The sequence below is a fragment of the Oratosquilla oratoria genome, chromosome 12, assembly GCF_046742065.1.
Source record: "Oratosquilla oratoria isolate Oo_2021 chromosome 12, ASM4674206v1, whole genome shotgun sequence".
NCBI classification, from domain to species: Eukaryota; Metazoa; Arthropoda; class Malacostraca; order Stomatopoda; family Squillidae; genus Oratosquilla; species Oratosquilla oratoria.
In genome coordinates this window covers 59,640,992-59,657,154 of record NC_134788.1, presented here as the reverse complement: position 1 = coordinate 59,657,154, position 16,163 = coordinate 59,640,992, and the positions used below count along the sequence as shown (strand labels likewise).

The 16,163-nt window shown below is 38.8% G+C and overlaps 1 protein-coding gene across 1 annotated transcript; it reads left to right on the top strand.

Moving 5' to 3' along the window:
* Positions 1-7,064: 7,064 nt before the first annotated feature.
* On the top strand, positions 7,065-9,548 carry LOC143030802 (uncharacterized). Its single transcript, XM_076194019.1, has one exon. It carries the CDS (start codon positions 7,096-7,098, stop codon positions 8,872-8,874), a length of 1,779 nt encoding a protein of 592 aa, XP_076050134.1. The 5' UTR covers positions 7,065-7,095; the 3' UTR covers positions 8,875-9,548.
* The last annotated feature ends 6,615 nt before the right edge of the window (positions 9,549-16,163 follow it).

Here is a 16,163-nt window from a genome sequence, read left to right as displayed (position 1 = left end):
TTATCAATGAGCAATTCTGTTAGATATATTTCATTACTATAATAACCAGTTCATAAGCATAGAAGCATTAAACTGCTTGGATCATGTAATGATTAAGTAATGTCCAGCTTTATCAAATTTATATTCTTTACTGGGGGCCATATTGGAAAATGACTGCCAGTCTCTTAATGGGCAGACTTCCAGATGGCCCCATATCTGAAACTCTTCATGTCATATTTCATGCTTTTGACCCAATGTGAACAATCGCATGGTATTTTGTCACTTATCCGCTCGGAAATCCATTCTTACAAACTCTTATTTTAATAGAAATATGAACACCATGATGGTGAAATCGACTGGGATATTTTTTATAATGTCTAGAAGGGAGTTGGATGGAAAAATAACTTAATCCATTGCATTCTGACGACGCCGGGCGAAATGTGTTTACCCGCCACTACGTGTTCTACAAGTCCACTTCGTATGAATCGAATATAATTAGATGCTTTATAGTATGAGCAATTACTCTGTATATATCTAAAAGAATCTTTGAAATTCCTAGGACATCTGTGATATCCAGAAGTGGCATAGAATTTAGAAGCACAACAAACACGTAGGTAATAAATGTTCAGGGCGCTCGTCAAGCGTGTGCATGTATTGTGTCGTAGAGGTTATTTTCCTAGTCTGTTCATCCCTTGATGCTGCCTGGTTTCATGTTAGTTCTGATCGAATATGGGCACTTCCAATTTGGTAGGCAGGATGAAGTCTTGTCAAAACGCTCATCCATTGCATGATACAAAGCGACAAATTTAGATTTAAGAGGGAAATAGGCAAGAATTGGTGGTCGATGAATGGAATAAGCTTAGTAACCATGTAGTAAGCGCTGAAACTATCAGTTGTTTTAAAAGCAGAGAGAACAGTGTCTAAAAGATAACAGTTAGATGCTATATTTTAGACACTGTTCTCTCTGAAGAAAATAGTTTATATGTTTAATTTACACTTCTTATAATCCTATTTTACACTTCTTATAACCTAGCTTTTCTATGACAATCCTTTCCTAGTTGTAATATGAGGACCACATTGGAAATAAGTCTTTCTGTGCCATCCTCGGATGTACAATTATATATACTATGTATAATATTGAGTCTTATATGTATTGCACTTATTGTATGTATGATTATATCCGAAAATTCAGTTCAATTCAATTCGATGACAGGTGGTGATGGATATAGAGTTGTCTAGCGTAGGCCTTGTTCTTTTGCGGTCTCCTTTATTCTTATGTTCTTATGTTTCTAGGGGTAATATATTCCTGACAGCTTTTCATTACAATGGATGCAGGTTGCAGGAGTATCATACATTATTTGGGAGTGGAATACCCCAAATGCATGCAGTGAAATGTCACAAAAAGAACCAAAGCTTTACAAAATATTCGTAATTTATATCTGAAGGTTCCAGAAGCAGTTATTCACCATAACCTAACCTAAAAAAATGCTATATGTTGCATTCGTGATTTACTAGTAAGTTTGCCATTGGTATGAACAGATTGTAAATAATCATCTGCCTGGTTTCATGTTTGTTCTGATCTAATATGGGCACTTCCAATTTGGTAGTGAGAAATAAGTTTTGTCAAAACTCTCATCTATTATTTACATTCTCGCATGCAACGACCATAGATACTAAGCAACAAATTCGGGAATACGTTTCTAGGGGCAATATATTCTTGGCAACTTCTTTTCATTGCGATGGATGCGGATTGTAGGAGTATCATACATTATTTGGGAGTGGAATACTTCAAATGCATGCAGTGAAATTTCACAGAAAGAACCATAGCTTCACTCAGTATTTGTAATTTATATCGGAAGGTTCCAGGAGCAGTCATTAGCCATAACCAATGCTTCATATTGTAGTCGTAATGTACAAGTATGAATATGTTGTAAATATTCATAACTCAACAAATCACACCTATCATGCATTTTTTTTTTTTTTTTTTTTTTTTGGTAGTTGAGGGATGAGTTTAACTTAACCTAGCAATAGTTAAGGTTCTGTAGACTTTATCCTCACTCGTTAGATAAATGACAAATATTTTATAGTTTTATTTATGGATGCAGTGTGTTACTTGTGCCAAAATTCAATCATTTACCCGCCAATCCTGTGGCTCTGCAACAGGGTGGGTGGGGTGTTGCTGAAATGTTTCCTGACAAATGGAAATCATTAAAGGATTTGCAAGAATCATACATTGATTTCTGACATCCTTGATTATTGGGTGGGTGTAGACACTTGCAAAAATGTTACCAATATTTCTTATTTCAAGTGTTTGCTGCTATTGTATCTCTCATCATATTCTGATTTTAATTTCTTTCTTGGGGCTTCTTTCTCCGTGTAATGTTTACTCATACACTCCTGTGCCTTATTATTTCCCATTTAATTTTCACTTTACTAATCACTAGGGAGCCATTTCCAAATTTCCAAAAAGGAGGCCACAGCATATTGATGATTATAATATACAGGAATATATATATATATATGGGGTAAGAGTATGACAGAAAATTTTGAGAGTAATAAAAAGATGTTTTGGAAAGAAATTAAGAGAGGAAGAGGTGGCGAATCAAGTAGAGAAGAAAAGGTAAAAGGTGCAGATGGAGAGATGATAATGGAGGAGAAGGCAGTAAGCGGAAGATGGGCAGAATATTTCAGAGAGTTGCTAAATGTGAAGGAGGATAGGGAGGGAAAGATAGCTGCAGTGGGAAATGCTAAGAAAATGACCGTGATGAGTGAGGAAAATGGAGGAGAAATAAGGAAGGATGAAGTGAAGGCAGCTGTTAAGATGATAATGGAGGAGAAGGCAGTAAGCGGAAGATGGGCAGAATATTTCAGAGAGTTGCTAAATGTGAAGGAGGATAGGGAGGGAAAGATAGCTGCAGTGGGAAATGCTAAGAAAATGACCGTGATGAGTGAGGAAAATGGAGGAGAAATAAGGAAGGATGAAGTGAAGGCAGCTGTTAAGATGATGAAAGCAGGTAAGGCACCTGGTCTGGATGGACGCCATGCAGAATGTCTTAAAAAAGGAGGTACAGTGATGCTGGACTGGTTGGTGAGGTTATTTAATGTCTGCTGGAGAGAAGGTAGAGTGCCGGAGGACTGGAGGAGTGCCTGTATAGTTCCACTTTACAAGGGAAAGGGGTACAAGTGTGAATGTAGTAGTTTCAGAGGGATTAGCTTGTTAAGTGTAGTTGGGAAGGCTTATGGGAGGATCTTGATTGAGAGGATTAGGAGAGGAACAGGGGGAGTAATTGGTGAGGAACAGTGTGGATTTAGGACAGGTAGAGGTTGTGTAGATCAGATTTTTGTGGTAAGACAGATATGTGAGAAAGCTATAGGAAAGGGGAAGGATGTTTTTTGGGCCTTTATGGATCTGGAAAAGGCGTACGACAGGGTAGACAGAAAGGCACTGTGGGAGGTTATGCGGATATACGGGATAGGAGGAAAGCTTTTGGGAGCTGTCAAGAGTTTTTATTAGAGTAGAGAGTTTGTGTTAGGATTAGAAATGGAGAGAGTGAGTGGTTTGAGGTAAAGGTGGGACTTTGTCAAGGATGCGTTATGTCACCCTGGCTGTTCAACTTATACATGGATGGGGTAGTGCAAGAGGTAAATGCAATGGTAGTGGGGCAGGGATTGGAGATGGTTAAAGAAAATGGAGAAAAGTGGGAGGTGAGCCAGCTGTTGTTTGCGGACGACACTGCGCTTGTGGCAGGATCGGAGGAGGGATTGAGGAAGTTGGTGACAGAGTTTGGGAGAGTGTGTGATAGAAGAAAGCTAAAGATAAATGTGGGTAAAAGTAAGGTGATGAGATGTACTAGGGGGGAAAGTGGCAGTAGACTGGAAGTGAGCATTAAGGGAGAGCAACTGGAGGAAGTGGATAGTTTTAGATACTTGGGTGCAAATGTGGCAGGAAAAGGTGGAGTAAAGGTGGAGGTAGAATGTAGATTGAGAGAAACAAGTAAATGCCTTGGTGGATTAAAGAGTGTAATGAGGAATAGGCATTTGGGAATGGATGCTAAGAGGAGATTGTATGAAGGAGTGATTGTGCCAACAGCACTGTATGGGGCAGAAACATGGAACATAAAAGAAGAAGAGAGAAGGAGTTTGAATGTGTTTGAGATGAGGTGTCTGAGAAGGATGATGGGGGTTACTAGGCTAGATAGAGTGAGAAGTGAGGAGAACAGGGATGGAAAGGGAGCTGGGAGATAGGGTTGATGAAAGATCATTAGGATGGTTTGGACACATGGAAAGAATGAATGAAGAAAGACTAGTAAAAGAGGTATGGAAGGCAGATGTGGAGGGAGTGAACACATGAGGGGACGTCCTAGGATGAGGTGGATGGATGGGGGTGAAGGGCGCTTTGGGGAAGAGGGGAATGTCTGTTGAGGAAGGATGGGAGAGGACAGAAGACAGGGGTGAATGGAGAATGGTTGTATATGGAAGATGTTGTGATGCATGAGGTGGAATGGGCAGGGGGATGGGGGGTGAAATAGTATGTGTGAGCAAAATTTGACGCAGCCCGAAGGGATTTCTCCCCGTCTTCTCCTTTATGCAATGGGGGGGATGGAGAGGGGGGGGGTCGCCGATTTAATAAAACGGCCTTGCTGTAGATGTGCTGTGTCTTGCAACACTGCTTCTGACCCAGGGCAGTGGACAAGGTGCAGGGATGACCCGTCATCCAGGAGATGCTAAGATGAGGGGGAGGGTGGAGGGATGTGGAGTGCATTCAGGGATGGAATGGGTGGAAATGATTTTATCCCTTTTCTTTTTTGGCTACCTCCCTTGTAAGCGTGAAAAAGCCTTGGTATATGTATGTATGTATGTCAACTTTCACTGCACAGTCAATGCTCCTATATGACTGGTGATGTTTCACAGTATGATATACTTTACAAAGGTCTGCAGCTGTGATTTTGTCATCCTGAGAGGATCGAGCTGAAGAAATAAATGATAGTAGTGATGAGTTGCCAGCACTGCGAGTGTTAAGTCTACGCTTGTCTGTGGCTGTGTGCCGTTCAACTGCACTCTTCCCCTTACCTGCTATCTCAACATCACAACGATACAGTGTACAAAAAACATGAAACTCATCCTTTCTGCCTTTAGCAATGAATCCTATCTCTTTGGCTGAGTCAGAGTTAAACAAAGTCTTTATTATTAACATTTTCAGACTCCTTAACCTCATAAATTAATTGCCAAACCACACTGCACCATGGCCACCTCAGGACTGCAGCCCAATGTATGAGATGTAAATCATCCAATCACATGTTCACAACATTGGTCCTGTGCAGTTCCTGTCTACTTTGGCTGCTGAGTTCCGATGTTGACCTTGGCCTGGGTACTCCCACATAATTTGATTGTACGGCATTATTGTATACCTAGGTTTATTTGTTTATCTATATATTTTTTATTAATTCTTTATTTGTTTGTTTATTCATTTATTGTTGCCACACCCCAAGAAAGGAGGACAAATGCATGTCTGGCGTGAGGTTGTGGCGGATGGAGGACAAAGTGCTCAAAAGGAGGACATCTGGCCACCCTACTAGTCATCTAGGAAATTGAATATCATGTTGATTTACAAGTAGGATTGCTACACAGCACAAATATTTACACATCACACGTAATTCATTTGAAGTGGTTGTTTTCACTGAACTATAAATCAACAAGCTGATTCCTTCGTGGGCCTTGTTATAGTAACTGATGGAAATGAGGGGTGAATCTAACCCAACATAGTTGTAGGTAGGGACAGGTTAGGATATATTGATTAGAAATGATTTACTTCTCACTCAAAGATGTCATAAATCAATATTTTATATTTTTATTTATAGGATTCTGGTGGTATTAGTGTGAAATTTTACTTGTTTCCCCCCAAAATGGAAAACAAGTAATTTGCTGTAGAAACCAATACAGTATTAGATTATCGTAAATCTCTCAAATGTTGATTTATGACATCCGTGATTGGTGTTTGGGTGTGTGTAGAGGCGGGATCGGACGTGTTCCCTAACAAATGGAAACCAATTAAGGATTCACAAGAATCACATATTGGTTCCTGGCATCTTCGATTATCGGGTGGTTGACCTCTGAAAAAATAAAATAAAATAAGTCCACTTATCTGTGATATTGTGTCCATCATACTCCAATTTCCCCCCTTATTCTTTCTGTTTGTAATATTTATTCATCAGCTCTTGTGACTTATTATTTATCAATTTTCATTACTTTTTCACTCCCTTTTTCAGTTTCATTAGTTCTTCATATTTTTTACATTTGTTCTCATTTCTTTTTAATCTTCTTGGGTGTGAACTGTTTGTTATCTTAATTTGTTGCACTTTGGTTAATGTATATGTATATTTTCGTGATACTCCAAAAAGACTAGCAAGTAATAATCTTTATGTCGTAATGTTTAAAATAGTAGTGCCATCCACCATAACCTTGAAAATGAAATATTATGTTGATTTACAAGATTGCTATGGGTCTACTCCCACTGTGCACCTTGTCTTTGTATTTGATGAAAGTGAGGGGTGAATCTAATCTAACCTATAAGTAATTTACTTATCACGGAGAGGGTGAGGGGGTTCTTCGAAAAACGGAAAACAAGTGATTTATTGTAAAAATGAATATCAGAATCTCATGAATCTCTCCAACATTGATTTTTGACATCCTTGATTGATGTGTGTGTGTAGTGGTCCTCAGCAAAAAATTGTGCAAGTTTTTCTTGTTTCCAGCTGTGTTGTATCCTGTATCATACATTGATTTCTTTTTCTTGTGGGCTCTATCTCTTTGCATTATTTGTTCAGTCTTTCGCTTTATTATTTCCTGAATAATTTTGACTACTCCATATTTTTTTTAGGATTTGTTCAACCTTCCATTTCTTACTTCTTCCTTTAAACTTCTTGTTACGAAATGTTTATTCCTTTCCCTGATTTTATTTTGGTTAATGCCCCACTCTACTTATACTCCTTGGTGTCACTCCTATTGCATTCTTTCAAAAACTTAGTTGTCATACTTATTACATATTTACTTTCAGGGTGAGAGTAGCTATCAACAATTCCTGGGAAAAGACATCCGAAGACTCCCTATTTTCATCATATGAATATAATCTTGTGTCATCCGTGGCACAACTATCTTATGAGTCGTCTTAAATATCACACGATGACCCACACTAGAGAGAAACCTTTTCAATGTGACCTGTGTGATGCAGTTTTCTCGACAAAGAGTAATCTTAAACGACACGTGGTGACCCACACTGGAGAGAAGCCTTTCCAGTGTGATCTATGTGATGCAACTTTCACACAAAAGAGTCACCTCAAGTATCACAGGATGACCCACACTGGAGAGAAGCCCTTGAAGTGTGACCAGTGTGATGCAGCTTTTGTAACAAAGAGTGATCTCAAACGACACGTGTTGACCCACACTGGAGAGAAGTCTTTCCAATGTGACCTGTGTGATGCGGCTTTCTCACGAAAGAATGATCTCAAACGACACGTGATGACCCACACTGGAGAGAAGCCTTTCAAGTGTGACCTGTGCGATGCAGCTTTCTCAGTAAAGGGTAGTCTCAAACAACACATAGTTTCACACACCGGAGAGAAGCATTTCCAGTGTAGCATGTGTGATGCGTCTTTCTCGCGAAAGAGTGATTTCAGACAACACATGATGATCCACACAGGAGAGAAGCCTTTCCAGTGTGACCTGTGTGATGCAGCTTTCTCACAAAAGAGTCATCTCAAACAACACATGATGATCCACACAGGAGAGAAGCCTTTCCAGTGTGACCTGTGTGATGCAGCTTTCTCACAAAAGAGTCATCTCAAACAACACATGGTGACCCACACTGGAGAGAAACCTTTCAAATGTGACCTGTGTGATGCAGCTTTTTCACTAAAGAATCATCTCAAACAACACGTGGTGACCCACACTGGAGAGAAGCCTTTCCAGTGTGACCTGTGTGATGCAGCTTTCTCACTAAAGAATCATCTTAAACAACACGTGTTGACCCACACTGGAGAGAAGCCTTTCCAGTGTGACCTGTGTGATGCAGCTTTTACACGAAAGCATATTCTTAAACAACACGTGGCGACCCATACTGGAGAGAAACCTTTCAAGTGTGACCTCTGCGATGCAGCTTTCTCACAAAAGGGTAATCTCAAATATCACATGGTGACCCACACTGGAAAGAAGCCTTTCCAGTGTGGCCTGTGTGATGCGGCTTTTACACTAAAGAGTCATCTCAAACGACACCTAAAGACTCACACTGGAGAGAAGCATTTTAAGTGTGATCTGTGCGATGTAGCTTTTTTAGCAAAGGGTGATCTTAAACAACACATAGTTTCACACACCGGAGAGAAGCATTTCCAGTGTAGCATGTGTGATGCGTCTTTCTCGCTAAAGGGTGCTTTCAGACGACACATGATGATCCACACAGGAGAGAAGCCTTTTCAGTGTGACCTATGTGATGCAGCTTTTACAGAAAAGAGTTCTCTCAAATATCACATGGTGACCCACAGTGGAGAGAAGCCTTTCAAGTGTGACCTGTGTGATGCAGCTTTCTCACATAAGAATCATCTCAAACAGCACGTGGTGACCCACACTGGAGAGAAGCCTTTCAAGTGTGACCTATGTGATGCTGGTTTTTCACGAAAATATATTCTTAAACAACACGTGTTGACCCACACCGGAGAGAAGCCTTTCAAGTGTGACCTGTGTGATGCTGGTTTTTCACGAAAACATACTCTTAAACAACACGTGGCGACCCATACTGGAGAGAAGCCTTTCAAGTGTGACCTCTGCGATGCAGCTTTCTCACAAAAGGGTAATCTCAAACGACACGTGGTGACCCACAGTGTGAGAGAAGCCTTTCAAGTGTGACTTGTGTGGTGCAGCTCTCTCAGAAACAAGTAAATTTAGATGTCATGTGGCGACCCATACAGGAAAGAAGCCTATTCAGATTTCACACGGAGGACTTATTTCAAACGTCACGTAATGACTCACATTTCCTCACGGAAAGATGATCTCGTGTATTGCATGATGGCCTACGCTGGCGAAAGGCCTTTCCAGTGTGACCTGAGTGATATGATTTTCCTGTATGATTCTACATTCAGCTATCAAGTACTCACCCACTGTTATCAAGCAGTTCAGTTTGGTTGATGGGTTATTACATGCATACTGCCAGTTGTAAATCTTAATTGGTTTACTCTCAGTTGTGAAGTTATTTGAGTGACCTTTGGCCTGTTGCGTAATTGCATTTTTGCTAATTCGTAATTAAAAATTCTCAAGTGTTCCATTAAGTGCACGAATGTTTTTGCACTTACGAAAAACGCCGAAGATATTAGAAAACTGTGCAACTGATGGATATAGATATCTGTATGTCATGACGGAGTTCTGTTTGCCTTAGCATTGTGTAAAGTCGTTTGGAGTATATGCCATAGTTATTTGTAATTTGTATTACCGTAAATATATCTTCGGTAATATATTCAGCAGTGTTTAATTTATCCTATGAGACACAACTCCCACATTTCAATAGTGATATAAGATATATGATGAATTGTTCATCGTTGACGAAGAAATATAATTTGTTTGCTGAACTTTGTTATTGCTTGTACCAGGAAGAATTTCTGTAATATATTTGATTGTGCTTGTTCTTCATGGTCTGATAATTTCTGAAATATATCACGACGCCTTCATGACTTATGTTTTTGTCCACTCTCTATAAACTGGCTATTTACAAAGGATTACAAAGGCGGAGCATGCCGACAGGAGACCTTTTGATCCATATCTAGGTCGGATGTGAAAAAAAATCATATCAATAATAAAACAATAAATAAAAACTATGATAATGTAAATAACAAATAAAATACATAAATAAATGCATAGGTATAGTTACATAATAAACAGGTAAATAGTAAATAATAATAAATTGACATATAACTAATAATAAATGAAAATCAAAAAGACAAATGATAACAAAACAAAAACAAATAATATAAGATAAATTATAATCATTACAGCATCTTAGGTATTTATCTAAATGATTCTTAAAGCTACGAACTGAACTACATTGCACTACCTGTGCAGGAAGTTTATTCCATTCATTAACTACACGGTAGGCAAAGTTGTTTCTACCTACTTCCAAATTGAATCTATTTCCGGACAGTTTGAGACCATTGTTTCTTGTCTGATTCTCATTCTGTAATTGCTAAAGGATTTTTCTGCGTGTAACACTTATCTTTAAGCAAGTCTGTCAGGGTAATGTACGTTGAAGCTTCCTCAGTGGTGAGCTTTTTCTGGAAATACACTTTAGTTGGGTTATTATTATTATTGTGCTTATCTTTAATTTTAATCTATTGTTTTTAATTAATATATGTATTTATTCACTTCTTTATTTTCCTTTAAGGCCTTGTATATTGGCTATAATTGCTTCTAATGATGGGAGCTCTAAAAGACCATTGTTGGTACTGTTGGGGTTCTCGATACGTGGTGGTCGGTTGGGATGTTTTACAAAGGATTACAAAGGCGGAGCATGCCGACAGGAGACCTTTTGGTCCATATCTAGGTCGGATGCGAAAAAATCGTAATAATTTGATAAATGAAAACTATAATAATGTAAATAGAATACATAAATAAATGCATAGGTATAGTTAGATAATAAACAAACAGGTGAATAGTAGATAATAATGAATTGACATATAACTAATAGTAAATGAAAATCAAAACAGACAAATGATAAAACAAAAAACCTGAACTAGGGTCACTCTGACCCGGTTCTTGATCTATACGAGTTGTGGGCACACACACACACACACACAATTACAAAGAGCAATTACAAAACTAGCACCAACACACTCGGAACTATCATATGAAGAGAGATTAACAAAACTTGAACTACAGACATTAGAACAAAGAGACAGAGGGGACTTGATAACTATAGAATCATGAAAGGCATAAAAACTATTGATAGAAAGGATCTAATAAAATGGAATAGTAGGAATACAAGATGTGGCACATGTGTCTATGTCTGGGTATTTGATATTCCCGCGCGCATGGCGCGATCATGATAGACACCCATAGGCATACGACACACATACATTTGTAAACACATGTCAGGATAGGAGACACTTTTTCCCATGTGTAACGGAGCATAGGGACTATGTATAATAGATGACCTAGCTAGGACAATTTAGTCTAGGATGCTGTTGTATATAGCATCTATTACCTTTGCCACGGTGACGCCATGACGTCACGGCATAGTTCCCGCCAACGCAGTTGGACCAGAGACACTATGGTGATAAGAACCTGTTGAGCCAGTGGACGTGAACTATTTAACATGTGCTGAACGTTATTCACTGTTTTATATTGATAGGGCTCCCTTTATGTATCCAAGCCTATGTATACAGAAGTACTTATTAGATATAGAAACCTACGTATATATTTTTATACCCTAGCACTCTGGGTACTTTATTCATGCCAATACTCGGCCGTTCATGCATAACACAAGAGGGCACGAAAAGAAAATCAAGAAAGACAGCTATAGAAGGGACCTGAAAAAGAACAGCTTTCCCCACAGAGTAATAGACATCTGGAACAAGTTGGACGAAGAAGTGATGTGTGCAACAACAATACATGAATTTAAAAACAGTTTAGATAAAATGAGATATGATGGCGGGACATCACAAGCATAGCTCCCCTTCCCGTAAAATATAGCTAGGTAAGTACACACACACACACACGGCAAACAACAACTACATAATGTATTGGAACGACATAACAATTCATCTATGGGAAATTGACCAAAATGATGGAGAAGCAAGTAGAAAGAGCTAAAAGCCAGATCACGGTGATCTAACAGATGATGTGACCATCGAATACTCCAAATCTGGCTAACTACTGTGACTCAAAGTAGCCCAGCGGTGCATATTGACCCATGTAAACGACAAGTTAGAACAGGAAAAAGCTATCGCGGTAAAACTAAGGAGATTCAAAGCAATGTCAAAGAAAGTTAAAGTACACCTATGCAAAAACTTTGTGAGATCAATAATAGAATACCCATACGTCCCTCTCAACACTCTATCGAAAACCTCACTACAGAAACTACAGACCTTTCAAAATAAGTTCCTCATTCTTGCCAGTGGTCAAACCCCACCATTTCACGAAACAATGGAAGAAATGCAAAAAGAATCAGCACACAACCTCTCTACATCACACACCACCGTATGTGGGATCAAACATGGGACAAATTACTTGAAGACGGCACTACCCCAGAGCATCCAAAAGCAAGCGAACGACAAGAGGAAAGAGTACAGTCCCATGCTTGCATGGTGGCCACACAGTCTACCAAGAACCCACACGTTACCGCCACAACCAGCATACATTGCATCAGACCAACATAGTAAGTAAACTAAACTGAATTGGAACTAAACAAGAAAGAAAAAAGTTAGCTTAGCTACTCTCAATGAATACACAAGGAGTGTCGTCCCTCTATTTCCTTTTCAACTTTCAGGCCACGGGCCTCTTCCTAATCTACTAGTCTCTTACCCAGTGCGTGTGTATTCACCTCGGATCTGCTGCAGTCTCTGTCGAGACAGTGTGTGTGTGTGTGTGTGATTCACCTTGGCCTTTGGATCACGTGTTGGACTCGTGATCGACAGCTATTTCCCTCACGGAAGAGAGCTCAGATCTTGTATGACCGGTCTGTGGGTAATGCTTTGACCTTACACGCAAACACACACCCAATTCCCCGCCCACGAGAGTTGGAGTAACGACTCGAAGCGCAGCGATACTGAAATTCTTTTCTGCCCTGGGCAGGATTCGAACCCGGACCGCCATAGTGACAGTTTGGGACTCTACCAACCGCGCCACCGTGTGTGTGTGTGTGTGTGTGTATTTACCTAGTTGTATTTTACGGAGAGGGGAGCTATGCTCGTGGTGTCCCGTCTTCATATCTCATTTTATCTAAACTATTTTCAAATTCATATATTGTTTTTGCACACACCACATTCTCATCTAACTTGTTCCAACTGTCTATTACTCTGTGAGGAAAGCTGTTCTTTTTCAGATCTCTTATATAGCTGTCTTGATTTTCTTTCCGTGTCCTCTTGTACTCGTATTTCTGTCATCCCATTTTATCAGATTCTCTCTATCAATAATTTCTATGCCTTTCATGATTCTGTAAATAGCTGTCAAATCTGTGTGTGTGTGTGAGAAAGAGAGAGAGAAGAAAAAAGGCATAAGTTATTGCGACAAAACTAAGGAGATTCAATGTAATGTCAGAAAATTAAAATTCACCTATACAAAGCCTTGTTGAGACCAATTACACTGGCTAACACTGTTTCTTGTGTTTTTATGGCTACCAAGGTTGTTTTCTCTCCTGATTTTAGAAATAGATTTGAAAATTGCATATAATCGAGATTTCAAAATATAATTAATGTTTTATATACGAGACAAATTATATCAAACTACGATAGTACACTATATTTAGCATATTCACATTGTCTTAAACTGTAGCTGATATTCCATCCTTGTATTTCTTTTTATAACTAATTAGAAAATGTAAGAATAAAAGCATGTGGCAAGGAAGAGCTTAGTAGAAATGCACTGATGAGCGTGATTTCTTATTGTGAACTTCTTGATCTTTACGCAACAGTAACCATAGTCTCCTATCATAGCAATCTCCCAGTTTCCTTGGTCTCTTTTCTCCATTGCAGCAATGTCCTGATGGAACTTCTCGCGATGCTCTTCACTCACTCCTTCCAAGTTTTCACGAAACAATTCAAATATGAATGCAAAAAGTGTACCTTTAATGACATTCTACATCCTAAGTTCTTATAGCTTTCCAAAATTTTTGCTACGAGCTGCCATTAACTATATTTCGAAATGCAAGGCACGACTCTCCTTCGACATTACTCGTTGCATTCTCAAGTTACATTGATACATTTTCTTTATTTGCGGACCAGTAAATATACCACCCTTAACTTAATAAAGTGGGGATAGCAACACATTGGTAGGGTCTACAAGAGGCTGTCTAATAACATTGAGTTTTCCTGGCTGCAAGTCACCTCGAGGGGGCACCTCCACTTTCTGGTACTGTTCATTATCAGCCCGACTGTCCCATAGGCAAAGAAAACATGAATACTTGGTGTATACACCCTGTAATTCCAAATAAGAAGGCGATAATTCTAGAATCACCACAAACATTCCATAACATGTTGTATTTTTGTATTTAACATAAACTTATTAATGAGCAACTCTGTTAGATATATTTCATTACTATAATAACCAGTTCATAAGCATAGAAGCATTAAACCGCTTTAATCATGTCCAGATTTATCAAATTTATATTCTTTACTCGGGGCAATATTGGAAAATTATTGCCAGTCTCTTATTGGGCAGAGTTTGAGATGGCCCCATATCTGAAACTCTTCATAAGGGTCTAGCCTAACATTCTGTCATATTATAAGCTTTTGACCCAATTTGAACAATCGCAAGGTATTTTGTCACTTATACGCTCGGAAATCCACTTTTGTAAACTCTTGTTTTAATAGAAATAAGGACATCATGATGGTGAAATTGACTGGAATATTTTATATAATGTCTAAAAGGGAGTTTGTTGGAAAAATCACTTAATCTATTGCCTTCTGACGACGCCGGGTGATATGTGTTTACATTCATCTTGGCGGGCCGCCACTGCGTATTCCACAAACCCACTTCGTATGAATCGAATATAGATTGATGCATTATAGTATGAGCAGTTACTTTGTATATACTGAAAAAAAAACTTTGAGATTCCTAGGACATCTGTAATATCCAGAAGTGGCATAGAGTTGAGAAGCACAACATACACGCAGGTAATAAATGTTATTAAGGGGGCTCGTCAAGCGTGTGCATGTGTTGTGTGGTAGAGGTTATTTTCCTTGTCTGTTCATCCCTTGATGTTGCCTGGTTTCATGTTAGTTCTGATCGAATATGAGCACTTCCAATTTGGTAGGCAGGATGAAGTCTTGTCAAAACGCTCATACATTGCATGATGCAAAGCCACAAATTCGGGAATACGTTTCTAGGGGTAATAGATTCTTGACAGCTTCTTTTCATTACAATGGATGCTGGTTGCAGGAATATCATACATTATTTAGGAGTGGAATACTTGAAATGCATGCAGTGAAATGTCACAAAAAGAACCATAGCTTCACAAAATATTTGTATTTTATATCGGAAGGTTCCAGCAGTCATTCACCATAGGCATAACCTAACCTAAAAAAAATGCTTTATGTTGTATTCGTGATTTACTAGTAAATTTGCCATGGGCATGAACAGATTGTAAATAATCATAACTCGACAAACCACTCCCACCATGCCCCTTGTTTTTTGTAGTTGATAGGACAGAAGGATGGGATGGGGTAGGGGTAGTTTAACCCTTTAATGGTCACATGAAGAATTTGGGTGAATAATTTTTTTTCAGGTCTTTTTCTTGTTTGAGATGTAAATAACAACTTTTACTGAAGACATTTTTCTGTGTACCTAATAGATATCATGCTGTGGGGCTCAACAATTTTGTTGAGTAAACCATTTACCATAAAAATCTTGTGCTCAGAGGCTCCACAAATTTTTTGAGCTGACCACTTACGGAAACTTCTCCAAACATTATGATTTTTACCTACACTAGGATATAGAAAAGAAAAACTATTATTGTGATATGATATATTTTCCTTATATTTTAAGAAATTAAAGGAAAAAAAATCACAGTTCCATGATTAAATAAAACTTCTTTTTCTACAAAAATACATATTTGAATTGTTGAAAATATATAGAAATCTACTTATGATATTCAACAAAGCACATTTGCTTGTTCTTTAGGCAATGAAACACATCACATTTTGAGCCAAATAGTGGAAGATACCACCTGTGTGACCTGAGTGGTGTCCTATACAAAGCCACTAGCATGTCAGAGAGGCCAATCCCCCCCATATGTTTGTTGTAAGCCAGGACAATGGAGGGACAAGGGATATCAACTTTGGATTTACTTTCATTGTCAAACCTTTTGACAGAGCCTACAGGTTCAACTCCTACTGCATTACTTAGCAGTGTTACATATTTGTTGTCATGCCATTTAACAGCAATCACATTCTCTGACATCAGACGTGCACCCCCATTTCTGTTCTCTCTGT

Coding starts and splice junctions, on each gene's coding strand:
- LOC143030802 (XM_076194019.1), top strand. CDS start 7,096: ATGAATATAATCTTGTGTCATCCGTGGCACAACTATCTTATGAGTCGT.